This window comes from Gossypium arboreum, chromosome 13 (genome assembly GCF_025698485.1).
Source record: "Gossypium arboreum isolate Shixiya-1 chromosome 13, ASM2569848v2, whole genome shotgun sequence".
Taxonomy (NCBI): domain Eukaryota; kingdom Viridiplantae; phylum Streptophyta; class Magnoliopsida; order Malvales; family Malvaceae; genus Gossypium; species Gossypium arboreum.
Genome location: NC_069082.1, coordinates 8918027 through 8928865, shown reverse-complemented (window position 1 = coordinate 8928865; position 10839 = coordinate 8918027). Strand labels below are relative to the sequence as shown.

General features: G+C 33.4%; 1 protein-coding gene across 1 annotated transcript; it reads left to right on the top strand.

Annotated features, from left to right (window-relative positions):
- Positions 1-4142: 4142 nt before the first annotated feature.
- Positions 4143-8132, top strand: LOC108464144 (cyclase-associated protein 1-like). Its single transcript, NM_001330025.1, is given in 10 exon segments — positions 4143-4418; positions 5009-5177; positions 5501-5565; positions 5663-5969; positions 6047-6194; positions 6296-6405; positions 6526-6581; positions 6674-6730; positions 6922-7062; positions 8037-8132. Coding segments are annotated over 10 exon segments (1416 nt in total). The 3' UTR covers positions 8124-8132.
- The last annotated feature ends 2707 nt before the right edge of the window (positions 8133-10839 follow it).

Sequence of the window (10839 nt, the reverse complement as noted above, 5' to 3'; positions counted from 1 at the left end):
CTGGTGGTAGAAATTGGGTTTGTAAGTGAACAAATCGCTATATGGATTGAAGCAATCCCGAGGCGATGGTACAAGCGATTTGATAGCTTTATGAAAAGCGAATACACAAGAAGCAAATATGACAATTGTGTGTATTTGCGAAGCTACATGACGGATCTTTCATTTATCTACTCTTGTATGTTGATGATATGTTAATCGCTCAAGAGCCAAAAGAGATAGATAAGTGAAGGCTCGGTTGAATCAAGAGTTCGAGATGAAAGATCTAGGTGAGGCCAAGAAGATTCTCGGCATGGAGATAAGTAGAGATAGACAGAGAGGCAAGCTTTGTTTGAATCAGAAGCAATATCTGAAAAAGGTATTACAATGTTTTAGTGTAAATGAAAACACTAAACATGTAAGTACCCCACTTGCTTCTCATTTGAAACTTAGTGCTCAATTATCTCCGAAAACTGAAGAAGAAAGAGAATATATGGCAAAAGTCCCATATGCTAATGCAGTTGGGAGTTTGATGTATCGATGGTGTGTACGTGGCACGACATTTCACAAGTCGTTGGAGTTGTGAGCGGTATATGCATGATCCTCGAAAAGGACATTGGCAAGTCAGGAATGGATTCTACGGTATCTTGAAAAACCGTAGATGTTGGTTTAATTTTGAACAGGATGAAGCACTTGGTCGGGTTTGTAGTCGGATATGTTGATTCCGACTTTGCTGGTGATTTAGATAAACGTCGTTCAACTACGGGTATCTGTTTACTCTTGAAAGCCCCAGTGAGTTGGAAGTCTACCTTACGATCTCTGAGTCGTGTCTACTACTGAAGCGGAATATATGGCGATTCTGAAGTCATTAAGGAGGCTATTTGGCTTAATGGATTGTTGAAAGACTTGGGAGTTGTTCAAAGTCACATTAGTCTATATTGTGACAGTCGAGCGCTATTCATTTAGCGAAAAATCAAGTCTATCATTCAAGAACCAAGCATATCGACGTAAGATATCACTTTGTGCGGAAGTCTTTGAAAAAGGAAAAATTCTACTTGAAGATTCCGACAACAGATAATCCTGCAGATATGATGACCAAAGTGGTAACAACAATCAAGTTTAATCATTGTTTGAACTTGATTAACATCCTCGAGAATTTGAGCACCTTCAGTGTATGGCGCCGAGAGCGCATTTGGAGGCATTACAAAAGATAGCTTTATCGAATTTGGGGAGTTGAAAGAAGTGAAGATGTGATTATCCTAATCAAATCTTCAAGGTGGAGATTGTTGAAAAGTCAAAAATGGTGGGTGGTGGGAGGTGCAATTGGCACCGAAAGAAAAAAAGTGGCAAGCAACTTGTTTAAAGTTGAATGGGATAATTGCAATTTTGGTCCCTAATTTTTTAGGCCATTTGCAAGTTAGTCCCTGAGCCTTAACTATAAATAGGCCTAACCATTTCTCATTTCAATCATCCCAACCAATCTTTCTCTTAGTTTTCTCTCTTCTCCCATTTGAGAATTCTTAAGGAATTCTATTTGTTTGTAATATTTTGGAGATAGTAAAGTTATCATCTGGTGTTAGTGCCCGAGGACGTAGGTATAATTTACCGAACCTCGTTAAAATTCTTGTGTTCTTTCTTGTCCTATTTTTCTTTCAATATTTGAGGGTATAATAGTAGTATTTAATTGTGCTATTAAATTACTATAAAAGGGATATTCTGACTAAGGAAAGACTTGGTATTTAAGAGATCCTTGTGATCCACCTCTCTTCCCTGGGAATTGAACTTTGTGTGATTTTTTAGTACAATAATTTACACGCTTCCGACCCTATTGAAACAACACCAAGGACATTCTACCGACGATTGCATGATAAAGGAAAGCGAATTGACAGTCGTGTTGTAACCATACAACCCTATACGAGTCAAACGCCATACCAAACAATCGTCTGGATTATTAAGGGCGATAGGAATAGCCAACACACGATCAGCATCATACGGCGCCAACATCCCTTTAACTAAGTCGACATCCCATTGGTCTCCCTCGGCAGTTAAAAAATCATGAACCCTCGTATCTGTAAAACCATATCGATATGCTCAGAAGCAATAAAGAAATTAGCTTCGTCTAGAATCCAAGGGTCCTTAAAAACCCGTATCTCTCGGCCTATCCCCTATCTCCAACGAACCCCAAGCCACAACTGCGTAGCAGCACAAATACTATTCCAAGCAAATTAAGGATTACTACCTTCAACAGAATCAAGAACCACTTCTTTCCCGATCGAGATAAGAGCTTGTTCTTCCAACTAGATAGACGTTTGCTGAGACGTTCTCTGATAAACTGAAATATCTGCTTCTTGTTCCGCCCCACTAACGATGGCAAGCCTAAATAAAATCCTTGAGTAATAGACACATCCACTCCCATAACAGAACATGCATGTTGCTTATTCGGCAACTTCGTATTGGAGCTAAACATAACTCCTGACTTTTGACAGTTGATCGTCTGCCCTGACGCCTGCTCATAAATATTAAGAATCTACCGAACAGAATGAGTACTCCTCCGTAGTTGCCCTAAAGAAGAAAAAGTTGTCGTCGGCAAATAACAAGGGAGAAACCGAGGGATCCCCTCTAGAAACGACACTACCACGAAGCTTGCCCCGCAGTTCCGCTTGCCGAAAAAGAAAGCTAGGGCCCTCAGCACAAAGAATGAACAAATAGGGTGACCAACGTGAGCCTATTTTAGGTTGACTCATAATTTAGGTTCACTCATAATTATATTTACTTGACATACAAGTAATTAAATTTATTTTCTTTAAACATGTGTAATTAAATAAAAATCTAAATTTTATTTATAAAATAAAATTTCATATATATTTAAATAGCAATAAAAATTCATACGACGTATTATCTTAAATTTGAATTTGATAATGTGTAACAAAAGAAATTATGCTAACATGTATGAGTAAATATATATTATATAGATATCATATTTATAACATATTCATAAAAATTATGTAATAAATATATTAAATATTTTAATTTTAATTAATAAATATATTATATTTAATTAATCTATAATAATTATTAACCCTTTATAATTTGATATCACGAGTTACTAAAATATTATCTTAATAAAAAATAAAAATACCACTAAAAATAATAGAAATCACAATTATAAATTGAAACATACATAAAATTATTTAACTAAGTAATCACACAAAAGTTTATTTTATAACTTTATATTATTTTAAAATATAATAACAAGAACAACTCAAATAAAAATTATTTACTTCTCTACTTTCTTTCATGTTCATTTTAGCTACATTTTTATTACCTTATTATCAATCATTATCATTTTAAAAATAATTATAAATTAAAATTTGAATATTATTTTTACGTTGCACCCAACTTTTAATTTAATTTAATTTAATTTGCCAAAAAAAAGACATAATAAGTCAATCAATACCAAAGCAAAATTCTTGCCGAAACCTAAAACGCACCGTGTCCTTAGGAAACAGCTAAATTCTATGCTGCTATTGCTATTAACTCCACACGTTTCTAGTTTTACCCACTTTATCCGACACCTGTCCTCTTAACATTCCATCTCTTACAAATTAAAAATCAATTTACCAAAACTGTAAAACCCCAAAAGTCTAATTATGAAATCCCTCCTTATACTTTAACAAAATTTAAACTTAGTCCTTTTATTTTAATTTATTAAATTTTAGTCTCGATACTTTGTGAAAACAAATAAATCAGTCCAATTATTAGTAAGCACATGGACTTGAATCATTAATTAATATTATTTTTTGTATATAAATTAATCAAATTTCAAAATTTTAAGCATATAAATGGTTGAAATATTGAATTTTAGATTAGTGATTTAAAATAAAAGTTTAATTATTTTCTAATTGGACAAAATTTTAACAAATTAATATAAAGGGTTAAATTTTTAATTTCATAAAATAAAGTGATAAAATTCAAAATTAGACAAACCCAAAAATATTCGCCCACACACTCCCTGCCTTTCGGCGATTAAAGATAAATAAAAAGAAAAGAAAAAGTAGTTATAAAATCATTTCAAAGCGCTAGATCTGCTCTACAGACAAACTTGAGAAATCTTTGAGAAAATCTGAAATCTATTCCAGCATTTTCTTATAGCGATTAGTTTGAGAATGGAGGCGAAGCTGATAGAGAGGCTGGAAGCCGCGGTGGCTCGGCTGGAGTCTCTATCGGCCGGTGGAATCTCGGATAGGGGATTACCGGACGGTGTTGATGAGGTGTCTTCGGATCCTTCGATTTTGGCGTTTGACGATCTGATGGCTCAATATGCGGCTAGGGTTTCGGCTGCTGCCGAGAAGATTGGAGGTCAAGTGCTGGATGTGACTAAGCTAGTTCTCGAGGCATTCTCTGTTCAAAAGAAACTTCTTATCGAGATCAAGCAGACTCAGGTCGCTGTTTATTTTTTTTCCCATTTTATTTAATTAAAATTTGAAGTGTCTATTTTGTTTGGATGAGCTTTTTATTAATTGCGCTTTTATAATTATTTTATTTTGTGATGGATTATGTGAAATTTAGTTAAATTACATTTATGTATAATGCATTCGTATCTTGAATCTGGTTTTGGCGTTGATTTTGCAGAAAAGGATTTGGTTTTAGGTACGGTGAGAACTGTAGGTGCAATCAGAGAGTGTCCCATTCCTGTTTGAAATTCGACTATGATTCTTTCACGACCTTAAGAAAGTATGAAAACGATCGAGAATTGATATTACTAGCCAACTTTTTAAACAAACAATATTAGCACGAGGAGCATTTAAGCAGTAGAGTTTATAGGAAGCTGTCTGAAGGTTTTATGTAGAGCAAAATTAACATTTTGTGGCTTGCGTGTAATGTTACGGTTTTCTAAATACTGATTCTAGGGCAGTAATATTGATTGTCTGGCCGCTATCTGCTTTTCGTCCTTATACTGTGCAAGTATCCTATTCCGTGGTTCTATTGTTTTCATGAAAATTTTTAATGTCTTTCCACTCTGTTGGTACAGAAACCTGATATGGCGGGCTTGGTCGAATTTCTCAAACCACTGAATGAAGTGATCTTGAAGGTTAATGCTATGACGGAAGGGAGGCGATCTGATTTCTTCAACCACTTGAAGAGTGCTGGAGACAGTCTTTCAGCTTTAGCATGGATTGCTTACACAGGCAAAGATTGTGGTATGTGAATGTATGTTGTAGCCTCACATAGCTGTACCTGCACAATGAAGTGGCTCGCGCGTGGGGTGTAGTATAACTCTTAACTTATGTTGAAAAAAATTAGGAGTCTGATTTACACTATTTGTTTAAAGTGTGGATTTACATTCCTGCCTTTGTCTTGAATTAGGCTCATACTTTCAACTAATAACGCTTTGGGAAAAAGTGTGTGACCCCAACCTGTGCTTGTCATGCTCAAGCATTTAGCCCTTTTCAGTTTTATACGGCAATAGCATATGATCTACTGCCACTTGTTTTGATTCTTGGTAATGCTTTTCTTACTCAAGGTATGAGCATGCCTATCGCACATGTGGAAGAAAGTTGGCAGATGGCTGAATTTTATAACAACAAGGTACCTTTTTATTTGTAGGAAGCCACAACTCAAACTGGAAACTTCCATATGGTAATTGTCTTAGCATTTCCATATCTTAATATAATGTAAATATCAGGTTCTTGTAGAGTACAGAAACAAAGATCAGATCCATGTTGAATGGGCCAAAGCTTTGAAGGAACTGTATTTACCGGGTCTGAGGGATTATGTCAAAAGCCATTATCCTCTTGGCCCGGTATGGAGTGCTTCCGGTAAAAAGGCATCTAGTGCTCCGCCAAAAGCTCCTCCACCAGGGGCCCCTGCACCTCCTCCCCCTCCACCTGCTTCTCTTTTCAGCTCAGAACCTTCTCAGCCTTCTTCATCAAATCCAAAACAAGGGATGTCAGCTGTTTTCCAAGAAATTAGTAGTGGGAATGTCTCTGCAGGTAATCCTCTTTCCCTCCCTCTCTTCTGCTTTTCTGTCAATATTGAGCAACTATGATCTCATTCTCTTTATGTCTAGGCCTGAAGAAGGTTACTGCTGATATGAAGACAAAGAACCGTACAGATAGAACAGGTGTTGTTAGTGCCAGTGGAAAGGAAACACGTTCAAGCTCCCCTTCTTTCTCAAAAGCCGGACCACCCAAACTAGAGCTGCAAATGGGTCGCAAGTAAGTGTGCATGATTCTTTTGCTTGTTTAACTTTATTTAGGTGGTTGGTAGTGGTATTTGAATTTTTTTTTGAAGTGTCTCTTCCTTGTGATACTGGCAGGTGGGCTGTTGAGAACCAAATTGGAAGAAAGAACTTAGTTATTGATGACTGTGATGCCAAACAGTCTGTGTATATTTATGGATGCAAAGATTCTGTTTTGCAGATTCAGGGTAAATTCATTATATCATATGCATAATTGTTTATTTTGACACCATGAATTTTTTTGTTATTTGAAAGAGATAACTACTGAAAAGTTATGAGCAACTTAATGTTTCTGTGATATTGAGCAGGGAAAGTCAACAATATAACCATTGACAAATGCACTAAGATGGGAGTGGTATTTAAGGTTAGTAGGGCGAAGACCAACTTTTAACATTTATATTTTTGCTAAGCACATTCACCTCATATACTCATTTATGCCTTTGACTTAAATGGCAGGATGTTGTGGCTGCTTGTGAGGTAGTAAACTGCAATGGTGTTGAGGTGCAATGTCAGGTATCTTTCTTCTTCTTTTTACTGACTTCCTCCTTCTGGCATAGTTACCTTCAAAGCAAATACTGGCCATGGTATTATGTTTCATAGCACATGATGGTCTTTCTTTCCATGCTCTTTGACAGATATTGTTACTACTTATCAGTGATTGATAGTTGTATTACTTATGATCATCTACTTTGTGGCTTTTGTAGGGTTCTGCTCCAACAATTTCAGTGGACAACACATCTGGCTGTCAGTTGTACTTAAGCAAAGACTCTTTAGGGACATCTATAACATCAGCAAAGTCAAGTGAGATCAATGTGTTGGTGCCTACCGGACCTGATGGTGACTGGGTAAGTTGACTACTTTTTCCCCGCGTGTCTAAATCTTTCAACCTTAAAAGCTTCTTGATTAGCTAAATTCTCCTTCCTCCTGTTTGGAATTCATTTATTTTACTTGCAGAATAGTTACATTTTTTTTCATTTAGCTGCCTTGCCCATATCTTATAGAAAGTAATATATGTGTTAAAACTGCAATATTCACGTGGCAGTTAAAGTTTTTTCTGGACATAAGTTAAAAGACTTATTAATAGCACAACTATGAAATAGGAATGGAAACCGGTAATTACATTTTAATTATAAAGTTGAAGTCTTGATAACAATAGGTTGGCTGGCATTGTACATCAGAAAGAATATATTCTGCTTTTCTTGTTTGGTCTTATTTCGAGATTTGGTCCTTTTCTTTTTCGGTTTGGATGGTTGCTTGCCTTAAATAGCAACATTGTTCTGATCACGCACCCTAGAAAATGTAAGAAGTAAAAAGAATATGCTTTGTACTGTGGTTCTCGTATCCAAGGTATCTGCAGTTAAAATCTTTTACCTGACCTTTGTCTCCGATAATGCGGGATGTATTAATGTCATTATCTTCCCTCTTCGTGCTAGCTACCACAGGAAGAAATCTAGAAACACGAATACAAATACAATGTGATATCTTCCTAAAATGTTGCGAATTAATGTATTAGTAATTTATGGGTTGTTCTATTCCATTATTTTATGTGTCAGAGGCAAGTTAAACCTATCATACCTATGTTACTCGCACTTGGTGTGTGGGTACGAGTGTCGAATATGGATATACTTAGATTTTTGTAAGTTCTTTCATGTAGTTAAAGAGGATCCTTAGAGCTTGTATCCTCAATCCTCATATCTTGTGTCAGTCCGAGCAACATAGAGGTAAACCCTAGTTAATCATGTTTCAGAATGACATGGAGGATGATACAGTTGGTTTATTTTTGTTTACAATAGATGGTTTACGTTGTTTTGTGTTGTAGGGGGAGCATTCATTGCCGCAACAGTATATCCATGTATTTAAGGATGGTCAATTTGAAACTACCCCCGTGTCGCACTCAGGAGCATAAATGAGACCTATTTGAATTGAAAACTCAGCTTTCCTTTGGGGGAAAAACAATTATATTCTTTCATTTTCTTGGATACATACCTATGGGTGAATTTTACTTCTTCCGTACGGCTGTTTATTTATTTTAACACACATATCATTTGGTCATCATCTGTATTATTTCACAACTACAGTTTGAATCTCTTCCGTAACCTGTTTTTTGGCTGGTGTGTTTTGTTTTATCGGCGATGATGAGTTGGGAATTTTTGCAAATATTACTGTCAAGTTTCTAATGTTCTACTCTCCTTTGGATTTTTATTAAGTAAATTAATGTGTATTTTTTTAAAGCAAAATTAATGTGTGTTTTATGTTATTTGGATTTTTTTTAATGAATTCTCTTTTTGAACGATTGAATTTGGCCTGAGATTTTCACATTGAGGTGTCGCCTGGTGAGGAATTATCGTCGTTTATTGGTACCGTGAAACGGGTAATAATAAATTTAAATATTTTTTTTATTTTTTAAATAGGGAAATGGGTTATGTGGGTGGATAGGGCTGTGTTTGGAAAAGGTTTTGATTATCTCTATGATATTTTTTAGTAACCTCTATGCATCTGATAATAAAGGAGAAATATCTTCATTCCAGCTATACAGTTTTAGTTCTATAAAGCTGTCATTTTCATGGTCCCTATATGCACGACCTAGACTTGATCACGTCAACGCAAAATTTTAGTAGGATGCACGTGATTTAGAAAACTAGCTTAAAATTTTGTTTATGTTCAAGTTCAGTTAAGTTTGTTTCAGCTTATCAGTATTAAAATTTTATATTATTTTTATATAAAATAAATTTAAAAATATAATATATCAAATATATCAAGATAAATATTGTCCACTAAGTTGAAAATATATTAAAAGTATTTATCTTTAATTAACACTAAGATAATTATAAAATAAGAGTTAGTTATACAATATCTAAATAATAATAACAAAATAAAAGTAATATAATAGTAAAATGTAGTTATACAATATCTAAATAATAATAACAAAATAAAAGTAATATAATAGTAAAATGTAGTAAGATAACATCAAAACAATAGTGAAAAGAATTAGACAAATTTGAATCGGATTAGGCTCGAGCCGAAAAAGATTAACTAGTCTCAATCAGTTTAGAAAATGAATTTTATTTTTTTTGTCTGAGTTTACTTTTTGAAAAAATTCTTCTTACTTTTTAGTTAAATCTTTAAATCTAGATGAGTAATTTGATGCATAATTAAATTTAGTGCAGTTATATTTGTGAAGATTAGATTTGTTGATAGCGAAATTTACCACTTCTATGCTTAAAAATTTCTTTTCCACATGTAATAATTATAGGTAGACTATAAAAAAAAACACCACTCTTATTGTTGGTCACAATAATTGCAGCCAACATGGTGGGGATACCTGATAAAGAAAATAAAGGCAGATTATGAAAGCTGAAACTGCCATTTTGAAAATATATAGTTAAACAATGGGCGTGGGACATATTATACGTACCTTTTCAGTCTGTCTTTATTTTAATATAATTATTTTCAAGTTATTTGGATGTTAGATAATTATATTAAATCTTAATTAAATTTAAAGTTGAATAAAATTAATTTTTAAATAGAAAATAATTTTTTTATATTGCTTTTTTTATCAATAAAATTCAAATTCAAGACTATATTTAAAAGAAATCACACTCTTTACTGTTGAACCTAATAAAGGTTGGTTTTTAAAATAAAAGTTTTAATAGTACAAACCTTCTCATGTTTTACCTCTAATGAAAGAAGCATTAATAAAAGCAAATTACTTACTTAAATAATATATTTATAATTATTTATAAAAATAATAGTTTTAATGGCAATATAAAATGATCGAAAAGCAATAATAAATAAAAATGAAACACACAGATTTTACGTAGAAATCTTTTTAAAAAAATTTTATGGGTAGAGAAGAAGAAAATTCACTAATGTTGGAAATCGGATGATACAAGAGGAGTTTCGACTACATCTATTTAAAGGCTGAAAAACTTTAATTTTAATCAATATGAAATAGAAGAAGTATATTTTTATACGGATTCTACTTCAGCCCTCAGCCTTAAGCCATACACAGATTCCTTAATTTTGTCACTATATTTTATTTTAATAGAGATTCCAATCACACAACTCTAACAATATAAATTAAACAATATTTTAATAAATTTAACACTTAACTATCATTATTCATAGCAATTTTTGGAATCCCAAGGTAATCTTTTGGTGGCAGTTTGGGGTTTCCAACTAGCATGATAAAATCTTATAACTTTAAGTGTATTTAATCATAACGAGCGAGATCTTACAATTCTAGGTGCATCTAATTATAACGAGTTTTAGATAAAATTATTGTTTTTATGACCCTATCGTTGTTTTAAGTTATTCTACAATTTAAGTGGATCCTATATGATCAAATGTTTTGTTCTCAACTTGAGAATGATGACGAAAGAAGGTCTTTAGAGGATTATGCATTAACTATCACTAATTTTGTTCCTTCATATATAGATATATTAGCTCTTTTGAAACTTTCAACTAATTTTGTACTATCAAATATTACATTAATATTAGTTTATTTCAGTGTCAATTAAGATAAATACTTTCTACCGTAAGGATAATATTTATTGTTACATTATCAACGAGACATATAAGAGGTGCTAAAAAAAAAATTTGAACATACAAGAGTTACGTGG